Genomic DNA, 20,231 nt, shown 5'->3' on the forward strand with positions numbered 1-20,231 from the left:
TCCTGCAGTGGAAGGACCGCTACCAGCGGTGTATTGACGCTCAAGGGTCCTATTTTGAAGAATATTAGTTGTATAAGCCAAAAGGTTTAATAAAACTGCTTAGAAAAAATAAGGCTCATTACTTTTCAATCGAACCCTGTATATTTTTTATATTGAAAAATGTTAGTGCCTTCAATTTTATACGCGTAAATTATTGAGTATTTGAATAAAAAAATTTTTAATTAAAAACCTTTAAATTTCAATTTTGAAAGTTCAAAATTTAACAGTTCCACTTTGAGTGCTTTCATTTGCAGCTCAATTTTTATTACCTCAAGTGGAAAATTTTGTAGCTTTAGTGTTCCACTTTTTGATTTCATTGACCATGAAAAATATTTTCGAACCGGGAAATGATCGGGAATTTATTTCGTCTATTAAAATGGCCACCCTGTATTTGGTTGAAAATTGGTTAATTTATTTTTTATTTGAAAATTCAATTACTTCGTTAAAAATTCATTTATATGGTCGAAAATTGTCTTTTTCAGTAAGAAATTAACCTTTTTGGTTGAAAATTTAATATTTTCGTTAAAAATTCAATCATTTTGCTGAAAATATATTTTTTTCTATAGAAAATTAACCTTTTTTTATTTGAAAATTCAATTATTTTCTCGAGAATTCATGCATTTTGTTAAGTCATCTTTTTCGGGATAAATTAATCTTCTTGGGTAAAAATTCAACTATTCCAGTTACATATTCATTATTTTAGTGAAAGAATCGATCCATTTGTTTAAAAATTCTAGTATTCCAGTTGAAAATGATTGTTTACTGATAATTAAAGGATTGCATTTTTTGTTGAAAATGTCTCTTTTTGAGTTCAATACTCAAGTATTTCATTTAAAAAGTTGTCTTTTTTAGTCGAAAGTTCATCTGTTTCTTTGAAAACTCAATTATTTTGTTAAAAATCGTCCTTTTTGTAAAAAAATTAATCTTTATAGTTAAAAATTTTATTTATTTTATGAATAATCGTCTTTTTGATGGAAAATTTAATTTCTTGGTTTAAATACAGTCTTTTTCGACTATTCCAGTTGAAAATGCATCTTTGTTCATTCAAAATTTAACTGTTTAGTTGCATTTTTTTTAGTCAAAAATCCAATTATTTCTTGAAAATTGATATATTTGGTTGAAAATTACTTTTTTGTAGAAAATTAATCTTCTTTGTTGAAAATTTATCTTTTTGGTTGAAAATTCTACTATTTCAGTTGAAAATTCATCTTTCTTAGTTCAAAATTCAACTATATGGTTGAAAATTTTTTCATTATTTTTTAGTTGAAGTTTCAAATATTTTGTTAAAAATTCATTTATTCCAAAAAATCGTATTTTTTAGTAATAAATTAACCTTTTTGGTTGAAAATTGAATCATTTCGTTAAAAATTCATTTTAACAGATATTTATAATTTCTGAAAAAATTTCCAAAATAATTTAAAATTTAAAACAACTTCTAGATTTCTCAAAATTTATAAGCTTTCCAAGGATGTTTAAACTATTTAAAAAGAAAATAATTGAATTTCTAATTTAAGAAATGTTCAGTTAAAATTTTTTCAATATTTGATGTTTCTACCTTAAAATTCCATAATTTTGAAGGCGTAAATTATTGAGCATTAGAATACAAAATTTTTTAATTAAAAACTTTTAAATATCAAGAATAAAATTATTTCCCAATATCAAAAAATAATTTACAATAAACCTCTTCTCTTTTATCAATAATGTTTATAAACATTTAAAAATGAAAATCGTGACATAAACTGACTAATTTGGAAATCGTTGTTGCAGAAATTCTTCAAAAAATCTTCTTTTTTGTTTAAATATAGATAAACAAACTGAAAACATACATTAAAGTCATATTCAAGCACTTCCTACCTTTTTCCAAATTGAACTAGAAAACAAAAAAACACTTCCTAAAAATCAATCGTCTTCACTTTTTAAATTCGTATCAATAATATCCGCAAACAAAGCCTTCGTTTTTCCTTCCTTCCCTTGAGCTTCAGTCCATTCTTTTTTGCTTCTCGCGAACAAGGGCACCTTCAAGTTGGCAGAAATGATTTTCCCAGTTCTCGTGGAACGAAGTGACTCTCCAACTTTGGCCAACTCCTCCATAATCACCATCCTCTGCTTCTCATTGACCTTCTTCCAAATTTTATCCAAACTTCTCGATCCGTGAGTTGTGCTCGCCAATTGCACCCAGTAACCTTGCAATTTCCTCGCCAACTTCTCACGACTTTTCTCCCCGACAAATTCACTCTCCATGAAAGTATCGACAATCCAACTTCCTTTCGAATCGCCAAAGATAAAAATGAGATCCTCGGTGTTAGCCTCTAGAAGCGAATTGACAATTTTGATGGGTTTATTGAACTTGAGCGTCGCCTGAAGAATAACACTTCCGTAAACCTGCAGAGGAAGATTCTTCTTCTCCTTTCTGGCTTCTTCCAATTTTTCGTAAGTTGCAAGACTCGCGAGTAGTCGAGCAATTTCCTTTTGTCGCTTAGCCTCCTCACAATGAAGCGTTTTCATCATCAGATTGATAAAGGGTCCTTGTTTCGAACGCAGCCTCAAACAAGCATTGGCAACACTCACTAAAACTCCGCCAAACTGTCTCTGGAAAATCATATCAAAATTATTTGAAATCTCGTCGAAGATTTCTTCGAAAAGTTCTCTCGAGCTGCAATTGTCCAGCAGTCGTTGCACGCAAAAGTTGGCACTTCTCATGACAGACAATTGGCCCAGTTTTTTTGCAAAATACTTTTCGTGAATTTGAGCAAACGTTTTGGGATCTGAAACTGCGAGGCAGACTTCAATTAACCTTGCGGAGGAATCGGATTCGAGGAGGGCTATCAATTTGTTTTCGTCTTCTGAGGCGAAATTTTCATTTGTGATTTTGTTGATTATTGTGGAGCATAATTCGGGATCCACGTCTTTTAAGGAATGTAGGACGGATTGCAGGAGTCCTGATGTGAGCTCGCTCTTGCCAAATTCCTGAAATTGGGGCCATCTGCAAGGAAAGTTTAAAAAAAAAAGGAAGTTAGGGGTCATACGTTTTTGGTAAACACATTAAGCTTTTTGTTTGCAAATAAATTTTTTTGGTTTAAACTTCTATGGAATAGTCACATTTTTTTATTTAAAAAATTAGATGTCAACTAAACTGATGAATTTCCAAATAAAATGATGAATCATAAACTGGAATAGATGAATTTTCAAATAAAAATATTAATTTATACCAAAAGATACGCTTAATTAAAATAATAAACTAATTTTCAACTAAAAAAGTTAAACTTTCCATCAATAATTGAATGGTTAAATTTTCAGTTGCAAAATAATGATATTCAATAATAAAAAAAACAACAGCTTTTCGAAAAAATAATGACATTTTTTAACAAAAGCAGTTAAATTTTAAAAAAATTCAATTTTCAACTGAAAATGTGAATTTTTTAACTAAAATAATTGAATTTTCAACCAAGAAGATAAATCTTTATAAAAAAAAGACAAATTTTCAACTAAAAAAGATGATTTTTCAACCAAAAATTGATTAATTAAATTTTTTAGTTAAAAAAGTAATGTTCAACCAAAGAGATGATTTTCTATCTAAAATGATGGAATATTTAACTGGAACAGTTAAATTTAAAAAATGCAATTTGCAACTAAAGTTATGAATTTTTTAACTAGAATAATTGAATTTTTAACCAAGAAGATAAATCTTTATAAAAAAAAGACGAATTTTCAATTCAAATGACGAATCTTCACACAAAAAAATTAATTTTTAACAAAAGAGTTTAACTTTCAATTAACTAATTACATTTTTATTCCAAAAAAGATTAATTCTAAACGAAAAATGAGTGGAATTTTCAACTAAGAAGTATTTTTTAATCAAGAGCGAGAAAAAAATTCCAGCAAACTATTGAATTTTCAACAAAATACAGGAATTTTAAATCATACTTGAATTTTCAACCAAAAATAGAATTGTTAAATTTTCATTCAAAATAATAGTTTTACAGGGTGGCAAACCGGGAATTTTTTAAGACCGGGAAAAACCGAAATGTGACAGTGCATTTTTTTTAACGGGAATTTTACAAATTTGTAAAAGAAAAATATATCCACGTTCGATTTCAACAGTTTTTAAATAATTAGTTAAATTGTTATGTTTTTTCAATTATGCTATTATTTAGCTTATAATGCGTAATTCAAAATTTTTTTACATTCAAAATTTTACATTCAAAATTTTTATTTTCAACCTTAGATTTTTAATTTGAAGAATTTTAAAATGCTTTCATAAAGACTTAAACAAATTAAAAATAAAAGCCTTTGGTATTGAAAAGTTTGGATAAAAAACATTTTTATTTAATAAATAAATACATTTTTTAATTTATCTGTAGTTTAAGTGAAAAAAGTGAACAAAAACTATTTTAAATCAGTTCAAAATTTAAGAATTTTCAGATTTTAATGTTAAAACTTAAACGGTTTCAACTTAAAAATAACTTCATAATAATATATTTTTAATTAAAGGATTTTATTACATTTAAAATATGATTTCAGTCTAAAATATTCAATTTTTAACCCATTCAATTTGAAAATTTTAATTTAAAAAAATATTAATTATTGAATATTTAGCAATATTTGAATTTTTATGTAAGACAAGTAAATTGAAACCAAATATCTGAAAGTGAAGAATCTTTAACTGAATTGTTTGACATAGAAAGCCTGGAATGGTTAAAATTTCGAAGAGCCTTAAAACTTTGAACGTTACAATTTTAATTGTTGAATTAGAAAAATGCTTAATTTGTGAGTAAAATTTTTAAATTTTGGTGTATAATTTATAAATGAACATTTGTAAAAAAAATTTGAGTAATTTTAAGAGATATTTAGGAGTTTTAAAAAGATTTAAAATTATCATGCAAATTTTAGAAAGTTTTCTGAAAACCTTCTAGAATCTTTTTTGAAATTTTTGTTTAAATCTTTGAAAAACTTTTTAAATATTCTCTTAAAATAATTTTTCAAAATAAAAAATTATGTACAATAATTTAGCTTAAAACTGTTTATTAAACAGTAGTTTTTTAAAGGTATAGTTTTTCCTTAAAAAATTAATTTTTAATAATGTAGTTTGTCCTTAAAAAATTAATTTTTAATAATGTAGTTTTTCTTTTACCCAAGTAGTTGAATTATCAATTAAAAAAGATTAATTTTCAACACAATAATTAATCTTTCAACCAAAGAGATGAATTTTCAGCTTAAAATATAAATCTTTAACAAAAAATTGATTTCCTAATAAAGTGATTTAACTGAATCTTTTAAACAAATTAGTTGAATACTCCAGCAAATAAGAATGATTTTTAATCAAAAAGTCGCATTTTCGTTAAAAAAAAATAAATTTCTTCTAAAATAGATGAAGTTTTAAATCAAAATGATAAATTTTCAACAACAAAAAATATTTGAATTTTCGTTTGAAAAAGATAACAGTCGAGTTTTCACGGTCATAAAATGAATTTTTAAGCAAGAAATAATTTTCAACGAAAAATTGAATTTTCAATCCAAAAAGACGAATTTTTAACCAAAATGGATGACTTTTTAACCGAATTGTTGAATTTTCTACAAAATAGTTGCATTTTTATAAAAAAAGATTCATTTCTCTTAAAGCAGCAGAATTTTTATTTACAAAAAAAGTTGAGCTTTCATCCAAAAAAGATTCCATTTGAAAATTCAATTTTCAATCCAAAAAGACGAATTTTTCAACTAAAAACGATAATTTTTTAACGAAATAGTTGAATTCTCTACCAAATAGTTTCATTTTTATAAAAAAAAGATTAAATTTTGTATTAAAACAGATGAATTTGTAATAAAAAACGACATATTTTTTATAAGTGGAACTTTGATCCAGAAAAGATTTCAGTTCATGTTTCAATACCAAAATAAAAATTTTAAACCAACAATAATTGCTTTTTTAGCCAAAAAAGAGTTTCCTTTTTTCTTAAAACGGATGGATTTTCAATTAAATAAAAACAAAAACTTCTGCTGAAGCAGGTGAATTTTAAAATAAAAAAAAACTGTCCAAAAAAGATCACTTTCTAACACCAAAATAAGAATTGTAAACAATTTGCAACCAAAATGGATGTCTTTTTAAGAAAATTATTAAATTTTCAACAAAAAAATTATAACTAAATGGATACTCTTCAAAAGACAGTTTTTGCAAATTTTTAAAATTCTAATCTGAAAATATTACATTTTTAAAGTTTTTAACTTGTGCTATTTTCGAAATTTTAATCTTAAATTATTCAAATTCGAGATTTAATAAAAAATTTTAATAAAAAAAAAATATATTCTGTCAAAAGAGAGAAAAAAAATGCAACTAAACTGTTGAATTTTCAAGCAAGAAAAATTAATTTTCAGTTAAAAACATTACTTTTCCTCAAGAAAGACCATCTTTCAGTAAACTACATGAATTTAAAAATAAAATAAATTTTCAAGGAAAAATTGATTAATTAAATTTTTAGTTGAAATAAATCATTTTCAACCAAAAATTAAATTAATTTTTAAAGAAGTAATTAAAGTTTGAATTAGAATACTTAAATTTTCAGGGATAAATATCAATTTTCAATGAAAACAAAAAACGAACGTTTAACGAAATAGTTAAATTTTTACCCGGAATACATTAAATTTTCAGGAAAAAAAAATATGTTCAACCAAAGAAGCGACTCTTCTACCAAAAAGGGCAAATTTTCAGCCTGGAATAGAATATCTCAATTTTCAGTTTAAAAATTTAAATTATAACGTTCAAAGTTCAGGTTTTTCTTATGTTTTGAATTCTTGATTTATAATTACCGATTTTACATGAAAAATCAAATATGTCTAAATAATCAACAATTGTTATTTTTCTTAATTACAATATTTCCAATTTTAGGCTAAAACGATATTTTAAATTTGATAAAATTTAATAAAAATTAGAGTTCAAAGATTCAGATTCGGTTACAAAAATACAAATCCAAGTTTTTTTCAGTGCTCGAAAGTCTAAATTGAAGAATCTATCGATGCACTTACAAATTTTTTCAAAATTATGCTATACAATTTTATTTAAAAATCTTGCACATTTTGGTTAAGATTGTTTCAGAATAAAATTAAAAATTGCAAACTCTAAATCTCAACATTTTTTTCATTTGCAGTAATAAAAAATAAAATACAAATTAAAGCAGGTAAAATGAAACTCTTAAATTTTATAATTTCAAAATTGAAGTTTAAAAGTTTGTTCAATCAAAAATGTTGTATTCAATAGTTTAATAAATTACACCTAAAAATTGAAGGACTATAGAGTTCAAAATTATATTATTTTAAACAATTTTAAGTTACAAACGTTAAAAATTGAAAACTAAAATTTTTTTAAACTAAACACTTCTAAAATTAGAAGTTAAATTATTTTCTCCAAATATTTTAAACATCCTTGAAATTCTTAAAAATTTTATTTCAACATCTTGAGAAATCTAGAAGTTGTTTTAATTTTATTCAACTTTAAAATTATTTTTGAATTTTTTTAGAACTTTTAAATCTTTTTAAATTAATAGAATTTTTCCTCCAATTTTTAGAAACTGAAAATTAAAAAAAAATCCTAAAGTCTTCCAGATTCTTTTTTTAATCATTTAAAATCTTTTTGAATATTCTTTTAAAATAATATTCCAAAATGATCAATTATTTTCAATTTTCCTAGCATCGAAATTTCGGTACGAATAGCCGAATTTTGTCGGTAAACTGTGTTTCAATTATTTGAAATCATTTCGAGATTTCAATTAATTTTGAATATTTTTAAAACTTCTAAATACTTCTTAAAATTACAGCAAAATTTAACAAGTTTACTTGCAAATTAAACACTTAAAAAATAATAATAGTCAAAACTATAACGTTCAAAGTTTAAAAACTCTTCGAAATTTTAACGATTCCCGGTTTTCTATGTCAAAAAATGCAGTTAAAAATTCTTTACTTTTAAATATTTAGTTTCAATTTACTTGTTTTAAATAAAAATTTAAATATTGCTAAAAATTCAATTATTAAACTTTTTTTTAACTGAAAATTTCAAATTGAATGGGTTAAAAATGGAATATTTTAGACTGAAACAATATTTTAAATTTAATAAAATCCTGTAATTGAGAATATATTATTATGAAGTTATTTTTAAGTCGAAACCGTTTAAGTTTTAAGGTTAAAATCTGAAAATTCTTAAATTTTGAACATATTTAAAATCGTTTTTGCTCACTTTTTATTACTGAAAGTACAGATAAATTTTTAAAAATTGATTTATTTATTAAATAAAAATGTTTATTATCCAAACTTTTCAACATCGAAGGCTTTCATTTTTTATTTGTTGAAGTCTTTAAGAAAGTATTTTTAAATTCTTCAAATTAAAAATGTAAGCTTAAAAATAAAAAATTTTTAATGGAAAATTTTTAAAGTAGAAAATTTTTGAATTGCGCATTGTAATGCTAAACAATAGCATAATTGGAAAACATAACAATTTAAATAATTATTTAAAAACTGTTGAAATCGAACGTGGACATATTTTTCTTTTACAAATTTGTAAAATTCCCGGTAAAAAAAAATTCACTGTCATTCCCCAGTTTTCAGGTCCAGCGATCACCCTGTAAAACTATTATTTTTCACTGAAAATTTAACAATACAATTTTGGTTGAAAATGCCACTCATTTTTCGTTTAGAATGAATCTTTTTTGGAATAAAAATTTAATTAATTAGTTGAAACTTAAACTCTTTTGTTAAAAATTAATTTTTTTGGTTGAAGATTCATCATTTGAATTGAAAATTCGTCTTTTTGGTAGAAAAATAAGCTTATATTTGTTGAAGAGATGTTGTTTTTTTGTTGTTAAAAGTTAATTTTTAACTGAAAATGTTACTATTTTAGTTGAATATGTCAACATTTTTGTTAATTATTTATCTCTTTAGTTGGAAATGCATTTTTTAACTAAAAATTTAACTATTCAATTTTTGGTTGAAAAATGATCCTTTTCAGTTGAAAATTCCTCTTTTTTGAGAGAAAGTAATCTTACTATTTGAAAATTAATCTTTTTACTTGAAAATTCAATTATTCTACTTTAGGGTTCATCATTTTAGTTGAAAATTATTATTTTTTTGTTTAAAATTAAACTTTTACAGTTAAAGATTCATCGTTTTAGTTGAAAATTCATTACTTTGAGTAAAAACGTAAATATTTGTTTGAAAATTTCGCTTTTTTTATAGAGAAAAATTCATATTTTTAACTGGAAATGTAACTGTTCCAGTTTAATATTCCATCATTTTAGATTCAAATTCATCTCTTTGGTTGAAAAATTATTTTTTGTAGTAGAAAATTCGTTTTTTTTTTATAAAAGTTTATTTTCTTGGTTAAAAATTCAATTATTCTAGTTAAAAAATTCATAACTTTAGTTGCAAATTGCATTTTTTTCAATTTAACTGTTTCAGTTAAAGATTCATTTTTTTCGAGTTATAAATTCATTACTTTGTTAAAAAATGTCATTTTTTTTCGAAAAGTAGTCGTTTTTTATCGACTATCATTATTTTTCAACTGAAAATTTAACCATTCAATTATTGATGAAACGTTTACTTTTTTAGTTAAAAAATAGTATATTATTTTAATTAATCGTATCTTATGGTATAAATTAATATTCTGGTTTGAAAATTCATCTATTCCAGTTCATGATTCATCATTTTACTTGGAAATCCATCAGTTTAGTTGAAATCTAATTTTTTAAACAAAAAATTTGACTATTCCATGGAAGTTTAAACCCATAAAATTAATTTTCAATTAGAACTGACAAATTTTCAACCACATAGTTAAAGTTGGAACGGAAAAAATCAGTTTTCCCCCAAAATTTAAATAATTAAATTTCAAGTTAAAGAAAGATTAATTTTCTAAAAAAAAAAAGGCAAACTTTCAACTGGTATAGATGAATTTTAAGCCAGAAAGTATGATTTTCAACTAAAATTATGAATATTTAACAGAAATACTTGAATTTTCTACTAAAAAAGATATTTTTTCTTAACTTAAAATTTAATAGTTAAATTCTTTTGGTTTATTATTATTAAATTAATGTTCAACCAAAGAGATAAATTTGCAACAAAAATGATGAAATATTTAATTGGAATAGTTACATTTTCAGTTTAAAAAATTAATTTTCTACAAAAATAGTCAACTTTTCAACCAAAGTGATGGATTTTCAACGGAAATAGAAGAAGTTTAAACCAAAAATATTAATCTGTTTACCAAAAACGTAAATTTTTTAACAAAATATATCAATTTTCAATTAAATTCCCAGATGAAAAAATATTTATTTTCTACCAAAAAAATGTAAATTTTCAACCAAAGTGATGAATTTTCTCAAACTTAAAGATTAATTTTTTTACGAAAAACGTCAATTTTTCAACAAATTACATAAATTTTTAGCCTTAATGATCAATATTGAACTATAATGCATAAGTTTTTAACAAAAAAAATTAATTTTCACACAAGATGGATTATTTTCAAACAGGAATATTAATTCCCAACGAAAAATATTAATTTTTTGCCAAAAACATCAATTTTTAAACAAAATAAATGAATTTTTAACGAAAAAGTTTAATTTTCCGCTAAAAAAGGGCAAATTTTCAACAATTTAGTCGAATTTTTAACTAAAAAAAAAAAAAAAAAACAAAAAGAGTTTTAACTAATTTAAACCAAAAAGTAGAATTTTTAAACAAAATGATAAATCTTTGACAGAAATATTAGAATTTTCAACTAAAAAAGTCAAATTTTCAACCACATAGTTAAATTTTAAACTAAAAAATATAAGTTTACAACTAAAAATTGATGAATTTCTAACTGAAACGGTAGAATATTTAACGATAAAAATAAAATTCAACTATTAAATTGGAAGATTCACAAATTTACTTCAAAATTTATCAGTTTCATTAAAAATGAATTTTTTTAACTAAAAATTTAAATGTTCCATTTTTAGTTGAAAACTGTTCTTTTCTAATTCAAAATTCAACAATTTGGATGAAAATGTCTTTTTAATTGAAAAGTCAACTTCTTGGTAGAAAATTATGTTCTTCTGTGAAAGTTAATCTTATTGTTTGAAAATTCTTCTTCTTGGTTAAAAATGCAAGTATTCGAGTTAAATATTCATAATTTTAGTTTAGAAAAAAGCTATTTAATTAAGACCATGTTTTTTCTTTGGAGGAAAAGGAATTTCTTGCCAAAAATTAAACTGTTTTGTTTCAAATTTGTTTATTTTCTGGTGAAACGTTTATTTTTTTACTGCAAATTCAATTAGTCAATTTTTGAGTAAAAAATAATCTTTTTTAGTAGAAAATACATCTTTTTTTGGCTAAACATTGCTTTTTTTAAACTTAAAACCTAAATATTTCAGTTTTAGTTGAAAATGTATCGTTTTTAGTCCAAATTAATTCTTTTTTATTTAAAATTCAAATTTTTCAGTTTAAGATTAATCATTTTCGGCAAAAATTTGTCAGGTAGGTTGATAATTCATTTTTTTAAACTAAAAATGTAACTATTCCATTTTCTGTTGAAAATTTTGTTGTTTAGTTCAAATTTGAACAATTTGGTTAAAAATTTGTCTTTCTTAATTAAAAATTCAACTACTTCGTTAAAGATTCATATATTTTGTTGAAAAATTGTATTTTTTCGTGGAAAATTCACCTTTTTGTTAGAAAATTAATCATATTTTAAAAAAATCGTCTATTTTGTTTAGAATAAAGGTCATGAATTAAAATCAATGTTTTTTATTTTATTAATAAATTTTGAAGCTTTTTAACGATTTTTAAACTATTTGGAATAAAAATAATTTAACTTTTAATTTAAGAAGTGTTCAGTTAATTAGAAAAACTGTAGTCCTGCAATTTTTAATATTTCTGGCTTAGAATGATTTTCAGCTGATTTTACATTACTTCTAATGGAGAAATTTTGAGCTTTAGATTTCAAATTTTTAAATTTCATTGACCGTGAAAAATCTTAGCGAACCGGGAAAAAATCGCGAAGTTTTTCTATGATTAAATCGACTACCCTAAATTCGAAATATTCAAAATTGAAAATTTTTTAAATAATGAAAGAGGCAAAGAGAAAACTTCAAAATTATAATATGAAACATACCTGTGCATCCTTTTGCAGCTATCAACAAGCAAGTCCGTAAAACTCTGAACAACTATCCTCCTCGACACCAAATTTGATCCAGATTTATCCTTGCGATCTTTCGGTTTATTGATCAATCCTCCCAAACATTCAAGAACCGTTCGAAGCACATGATTCGCATACGTATCCCATACAAATTCCTCCATATTATTAATTACGTACTTGCACAATTTCAAAGCCATCTCATTATACTGATTCTTCTCTCCTTTCTTCACTTTAACCAAATTTGCGTCTTTCTCTTTATCAGAAGATTCATTTCCCCGGTCGACACAAACGCATATTAATTTTTGCAAAACGTGACTCGAGAATCTGTCACTGCACATGGGTCTTAAATCATTTTGAAAAGCATCCAGCATCCGTTTTATTGCCTCGAAGTTTGCGAACGGCATCAGGATTTCGAGGACTCTTGATCCAACCTGATTTCTCGCATAATCAGCCTCTTGTCCTTTAGTTTCTTCGTAAACATTGTTCGCGAAAATCAGTTTATCATCCATCTTAGGAAATTCTGTTCTCAACATTTCAGAAACACGAACCATGTATTGATACGCGTTTGATTCGAGTTCGCCTGCATAACTTCGACTTCGGGCCATTTTTTTCGCCATTTGGTTGAAAGATCTCTTTTTCTTTCGTTTTATCGACTTTGGCATGTTTTCTCCTTGGTCTTCTGACATTTTGGATCGGGTTTACTTAATATTTTTCACCCTGGTTTAATAATAATATTTGTGTTTTGGGAGTGATGTTACGTTGACCGGGGTAAACATAACCTATGAAAAAAACGTGGTGTGAACTGTGAAGATGGAAAACAGCTGATTGGTTACCTCCGTTATCGCTCACCAGAGTGCGCGATCTATTCGAGTCCGAGTTATGCAAAAATTCAAATTTAATATATGAAAAATAGGTTTTTTAAAACAAATTATTAATGAAAATGTATAGTTTATTCGTAAAATAAATTCAAAGGTAAAGTCATTCAGTTTGAAGAGACCAAATTTAATATTTTAATTACTGGTCACTTTCTTTTGCATAGTTCTTTATATTTGTACTAAATAGTAAAATTTTCAACTAATAAAAATAAATTTTGAACAAAAAATGAAATGGTTTAATTTTTAATGAAAATGATAAGTTTTCAAACAAGATGATTAAGTTTCTACTAGAAAGACAATTTTTCAACAAAATACATAAATTTCCAACTAACTATTTAAAGTTTTAATCAAAAAGGAAATTTTGTTACGAAAAGATAATTAATCTTCAACAAAATTGTTAAATTTTCAACAACAAAACTTTACCAGAAATGGAATAGTGAAATTTCTAGATAAAAAAATTGATTTTTCAAGAATATATACAATTTGCAATAAAAGAAGTGAATTTTTAACTGAAAAAGATAACATTTTGAACCAAAAATGAAATAATTAAATTTTCAGTCAAAATAAATGAACCTTTAAAAAATTATTTCCCATCAAGTAGTAAAACTTTGACTAAAATAATATGAATTTTTAATGAAAAATTTAATACTTGATATTTCAACCTAGAAAGATTTTTATATTCAATAAAATAAAAATAAAATTCTATTTTCAGTTAAAAAAATGTTTTTGAACCAAAAAAAGGTTTGGACAAAATATTTTAATTTTCGATTAAAAATAATGATTCTTCAAACAAAAAAATGAATGTTCAAACAAGAAAATGAATTTTCTACCAAAAACTCAACTTTTCGAGTCAATTTTTTTTACAAATGAATAAAATTTTTTTTAAGTATTTGAATTTTTACACCAAACAAATGCATTTTTAACAAAAATAAATAAATTTGCAAGCATGAAGAATAATTTTATTTTAAAAAAATCAGTTTTCAAACACGCTATGTTTATAAAAAGATCCATTTTCTACGAAAAATTGAATAGTTGATATTCCTACAAAAAAATATTTTAATATTAAATCAAATATAGTTGAATATAAACCAAGGAAGCAAATTTTAAATACGATACCCAATTTTTCAGTTGAAAAATTAATTGTACAAAAAATGTTCAATAAAATAGTTTAATTTTTATCGCAGTATCAAAAAAAGAAGATTTGAACAAAATAATTAAATTTTCAAGAAAAAATAATGAATTTTCTATAAAAAAAAAAGAATTTTAAATGAAGAAAGTAAATATTCTACCAAATAGTCTAATTTTCGACTGAGAAATTAATCTTGAACAAAAAAAATTAGCAAAGTAATGAAATTTTTTCAAACTATTTGAATTTTTAAACAAATAAATAAATTTTTGAACATCATAAATACATTTTCAAACAAAAAGAATAATTTCCTAAAAAAAAGATAAATTTTCAAACACACAGCTGAATTTTCAACTAAAAAGATCAATTTTCGAGAAAATAAAAACGAATTTTTAAACAATTATTTAAATTTTCAAGATTAATTTTTAGCCAAAAGAGAAGAATTTTCAACAAAATACATTAATTTTCATCAAAGTGGTTGATTTTTAAACTGAAAGACGCGAATTTTTAACAAAAAGTGGACAAGTTAAATTTTTAATTAATCAATTTTTAATGAAAACAAAAAACTGATTTTTACTAAAAAAGTTAATAAGGATATATGTATTTTAGCCAAAAAACGAAGTAGTTTAATTTTCTACTAAAATGTGAATTTTCAAAAACAAGAAAATTAATTTTCTACTTGAAAGACAAATTTTCAACAAAATACACGAAAACAAAAAAAAATAATTTCAAACGAAAATTGTTGGAAATAAATACCAGGTACACACTTCAGGACACTTAATGGCCTATTTAATGACTGATTTTTACTCTCTTTCTCTAATTGTCTAATTTCTTTTTTATAATAAAAAAATTATAATTTATATTACATTCTCATCAGAGAAGGTGTTAGATTTGTGCAAAATTTAAAAAGTTTTGAGTTTATGTTTTTCACGTTTTGAGACCCCCTGAATCCGAAAAACAGGTTTTTACGAATTTGTCTGTCTGTATGTATGTCTGTCTGTGAACAAGGCACAAGGTATAAAAGAAAGGTTGTTTAACCCAAAAAAATCTAAAAACTTTTTGAAATAATTTCTTCATAAATCGCGTGGTTTTCGTTTTAATCGTAAAAATAACATTTTTTAATTAAAATACTGAAATGTACAATTTGCAATTAATTAAAAAAAAATTTAATATAACATTTCTAAAACAAACTTATTTAAACTAATCACTTTCAAAATAAATCAGTTCTACATTTTGTACAATCATGATTCAATAAATTCAAAAATTAGTTTGAAATTAATTAGGGAAAAATTCAAGAAACTTCAAAAGAATTTGATCAAATGCCTCCAAATTTTGGGTGAGTTTTAACGACTTCAAGATGAATGAAATAAAAACTTCAAAAAACTTTATCGAATGAATAGAATTGAGTAAATTTAGAATGTAAAAAATTTAGGATAAACTAATCACAATTTAGGGTGAATTCAAAATAAATTGCAAAAAATAATTTCAAAAACTTTTTTTTAACGGCACAATGAAATTTCGTCTGTTTTAAAACCAATGCAAATTACGAATTATAATAATATACATTTATGGAACTTGAACGAATTTAAAACAAAATTTAAATGTTTAAAGATTTTTATATAAAAATTTGACGCTTTTACAGCTTTTTTAAAGGTTTTAGGATTTTTTAATTATTTAATATCAAAATAATTTAACTTTCAATTTATAAATTGTTCAGTTTATAACAAAAATGTAATCTTTAAATTTTTTATATTTCTAGCTTAAAATTATCGTATTTTCTGGCAGAAATTTCATCTTTTTAGTTGAAAATTCATCGGTTTAGTTAAAAATTCACCCTTTGAGTTGAAAATTCATCCTTTTAGTTAAAAATTCATCTCTCTGATTGAAAGTAATAGTACTTAGTTCAAACACTTTTGTTAAAAATTTCATCTACTCTAGTTAAAAGGTTATCAGTTTGGGTAAAAATTAACTTGTTACACTGAAACTTAACTATTCCATTTTTGTTGAAAATTGATTTTTTTCATGGAAAAATTGAACTATTTATTCAAAAATTTTATTTTTTGGTTGAAAATTCAACTATTTGTTTGAGAATTCAAGTAGTTTGCTCATAAATCGTCTTTTTATTTGAAAATTGAGGACTTTTTTGGAAAGTGTATTTATTTTTTTGAAAATTAGTTGTTGTTTTTTGTTGTTGAAAATTATTTTTTATTAACTGAAACTGTAAGTATTCCAATCGAATATTCCATCATTATATTGACAATTCATCTCTTTCGTTGAACATTAATTTTTTTAACTGAAAGTTAAACTATACTATGTTTTATTGATAATTTTTCCTTTTAGTTGTCAATTTATCATTTTATTCGAAAATAATTATTTTTAACTGAAAATTTAACTATTTCATTTTTTTTAAAGGGATCTCTTTTTGCGAAAATTAAACTATTTAGTTGAAAAATTTGTCTTTTTTTTTTAAATTCAACTTCTTTGTTGAGAATTCATGTATTTTGTTGAAAAATCTTCATTTCTGGTAGAAAATAAATCTTCTTGTTTGAAAATTCAACTTCTTAGCTGAAAATTCCAGGGTGTCCGTTTTAATAAAAAAAAAAAAAAAAAAAAAAAAACCCAGTCATTTCCCGGTTCGCAAAAATTTTTCACGATCAATGATAAATAGAACGTATAAAATAGAAGCTACTAACATTTTTAAACTAAATAATTTTAAATTAAATGCAGTGAAACTGCCAAATAATTTTTGTTTAACTTTTATAAATTGTAGATTTGGAAGATTCAGATTCAGTTCCAAAAATATAAATCCAGGTTAGCATTTTTAATAATCTAAATTGAAGAATCAATCAATAAATTAAAAAAAATTTAATTATACCATTTTTAACCATTTTAAATTCTAGTTCTAACTCAGAATTAGTTAAAAATTAAAAATTCTCAGTTTAAATCTGAATGTTAATTCTTTTCGAAAAATTCCCCGTTGAAATTCAGAATTTTAATTTTTTTGTAATTCTTCATTTCCACTCAGAATTGAAATTCGGTTGAAAAAATCCCTGTTCAAACAAAGAGTTTGAATTCTTTTCGAAAATTCTCCATTTCAACTAAAAATTAGATTTGTTTTGTAAAATCCCCTGTTCCAATTTATATTTTTCATTGTTTTCGAAAATACCTCCTTTCTGTTGAGAATTATAATTTTGTTTGAAAAATTCAATTTTCCATACAGAATTGTTGTTCTCCTGGATAAATTCCAGTTCCAACTTATAATTGATTAAGAATTAAAAACTTCTTGTTCAAATCCGAAATTTTAATACTTTTCGAAAATTCTCCGTTTCAACTACGAATTATAATTTGACTGTAAAATTCCCTGTTCCAATTCATAATTTTTAATTTTTTTCGAAAATATCCCGTTTCTACTAAGAATTAGAATTCATTCTTTAGAAAAATTCCCTGTTCCAGCTCGGAATTTATTTAAATTTTAAATTTCCATGTTCCAGGACAAATTATAATTATTTTGGATAAATACCAGTTTCAACTCAGAATTGGTTAGAATTTGAAAATTTCCTGCTTCAATTTAAAATTAGGATTCTTGGGAAAAATTTCCTGTTCCAATTCAGAATTTTGTTCTTTTTCGAAAATTTCCAGTACAAGCTCGGAATTTATTAAAATTTGAAATTTCCCGCTTCAAAGTCAGAATTATTATTATTATTATTATTCTGGATAAACTCCAGTTCCAACTTGAAACATCTACAGGCTGTTTTACATTTTTAAATTTATTTCAATTTTTTTTATTCTGCCAAACTAAAGAAATTTTCTTAAAATTATCAATTCATTTTTTTAAATTTTGTAAATCGTTATGAATCTTTTTAAATATTCTCTTGAAATTAGTTTATTAAAATAAAAAATTGTTTTCAAGTTTCGTAGAAAACGTTTTTTTATTCTTTTTAGTTGAAAATTCATCTTTTCATTTAAAAATTAATCTTTTTAGTTAAAAATTCTTTTTTTTTTTAATTGGAAATTCATCTTTTTGGTTGAAAATAAAACTAATTAGTTGAAACTCTTTTATTAAAAATTTATCTTTTCGAATTAAAAATTCATCACTTTAGTTGAAAAGTAATATTTTTGGTTGCAAATTCTCTTCTTGGTTGAAAATCAAATTAATTAGTTAAAACTCTTTTTTTTATTCATCTATTCCAGTTCCAAATTCATTACTGAAAATCATCAGTTTCGATGAAAATTATTTTTTTTACTGAAAATTTAAGTATTCCATTTTTGCTTGAAAATTATTTTTTATCATCTGAAACTATATATTTCAATTGAATATTTAAGCCTATTAGTTTAAATTCATCTCTTTGGTTGAAAAATAATTTTTTTAACTGAAAATTGAACTATACATTTTTTTATTGACAATTTATCTTTTTTAGTTGTCAATTTATCATTTTTAGTGTAAAATTGATCTTTTTGGTTAAAAATTCAAATATTTCTGTTGAATATCCATAATTTAATTTGAAAATTCAACTTCTTTGTTGATAATTCATGTATTTTGTTGAAAAATCGTCTCTTTAGGTAAAAAATAAAAATTCTTGATTGAAAATTCATCTTTTCATTTAAATATTAATCTTTTTAGTTAAAAATTGTTTGTTTTTTTTTAGTTGGGAATTTATCGTTTTGGTTGAAAATAAAACTACTTAGTTGAAAATCCTTTATTAAAAATTTATCTGTTCCAATACCTCTTTAGTTGAAAAGTAATCTTTTTGTTTGAAAATAAAATTAATTAGTTAAAACTCTTTTTTTTAATTCATCTATTCCAGTTCCAAATTCATTACTGGTTGAAAATTTATTTGTTTTGCTCGGTAGAAAATTTTTTTTTTTAATTTAACTATTCCAAGTGATTTTTTTAGTAGAAAATTCAACAATCTGGTTGAGAATTCATGTATTTTGTTAAAAATTCATCTTCTTGGTTTAAAATTCAAGTATTCCAGTTAAAGCTTCAACATATTATTCGAAAAATCATCAGTTTAGATGAAAATTATTATTTTTATTTTTTTACTGAAAATTTAACTATTCCATTTTTGGTTGAAAATTATTTTTTTATCATCTGAAACTATATATTCCGATTGAATATTTCAGCATATTAGTTGAAATTCATCTATTTGGTTGAACATTTAATTTTGTAACTGAACATTGAACTATACATTTTTTATTGACAATTTGTCTTTTTTAGTTGTCAATTTATCATTTTTAGTGTAAAATTTATCTTTTTGGTTGAAAATTTAAAATTTTTCAGTTAAAAATCCATAATTTAATTCGGAAATGCATCATATAATTTTAAAATAATTTTTTTGAACTGAAATTTAACTATTCCACTTTTTAATTGAAAAGTGATATTTTTGTTGTTGTGAAAATTCAACTATTTACTTTAAAAATGTGTCTTTTTAAGTTGAAAATTCAACTTCTTTGTTGAGAATTCATGTATTTTGTTGAAAAATCGTCTCTTTAGGTAGAAAATAAAAATTCTTGTTTGAAAATTCATCTTGTTAGTTAAAAATTGTTTGTTTTTTTTTGGTTTGAAATTTATCGTTTTGGTTGAAAATAAAACTACTTAGTTGAAAATCCTTTATTAAAAATTTATCTGTTCCAATACCTCTTTAGTTGAAAATAAAATTAATTAGTTAAAACTCTTTTTTTTAAATTCATCTATTCCAGTTCCAAATTCATTAATGGATGAAAATTTGTTTCTTTTGTTCTGTGGAAAATTAATTCTTTTTTTTAATTTAACTATTCCAAGTGATTTTTTTTTAGTAGAAAATTCAACAATCTGGTTGAGAATGCATGTATTTTGTTAAAAATTCGTCTTGTTGGTTTAAAATTAATCTTTTGTTTAAAAATAATTTTTTTTAATTCACCTTGTTGATAAAAAATTAATCTTCTTTTTTGAAAATTAATCTTCTTTTTTGAAAATTCATCTTTCTGGTTGAAAATGCAATATTTTTACTTGAAAAGTTAGGAATTTAAAACAGTTTAAATTGAATTTAATATAGTACTCACA

At 23.3% G+C, this 20,231-nt stretch overlaps 1 protein-coding gene across 1 annotated transcript; it reads right to left on the minus strand.

Annotated features, from left to right (window-relative positions):
* Window positions 1-1,742: 1,742 nt before the first annotated feature.
* On the minus strand, window positions 1,743-12,976 carry LOC117182204 (nucleolar protein 9). Its single transcript, XM_033375269.1, has 2 exons — window positions 12,164-12,976; window positions 1,743-3,022 (listed from the first exon to the last, which is right to left on the minus strand). The coding sequence occupies exons 1-2, from the start codon at window positions 12,871-12,873 to the stop codon at window positions 1,939-1,941; spliced, it is 1,794 nt and encodes a 597-aa protein (XP_033231160.1). The 5' UTR covers window positions 12,874-12,976; the 3' UTR covers window positions 1,743-1,938.
* Between the last annotated feature and the right edge of the window lie 7,255 nt (window positions 12,977-20,231).

The sequence above is a fragment of the Belonocnema kinseyi genome, chromosome 10 (assembly GCF_010883055.1).
Source record: "Belonocnema kinseyi isolate 2016_QV_RU_SX_M_011 chromosome 10, B_treatae_v1, whole genome shotgun sequence".
NCBI lineage: Eukaryota > Metazoa > Arthropoda > Insecta > Hymenoptera > Cynipidae > Belonocnema > Belonocnema kinseyi.

What these genes read in the sequence shown, in the direction of transcription:
- LOC117182204 (XM_033375269.1), bottom strand. Translation starts at nt 12,873, where the DNA reads ATGTCAGAAGACCAAGGAGAAAACATGCCAAAGTCGATAAAACGAAAG. An exon ending in AGCTGCAAAAGGATGCACAG is followed by an intron (nt 3,023 to 12,163) that starts GTATGTTTCATA and finishes CTTTCCTTGCAG; the next exon opens with ATGGCCCCAATTTCAGGAAT.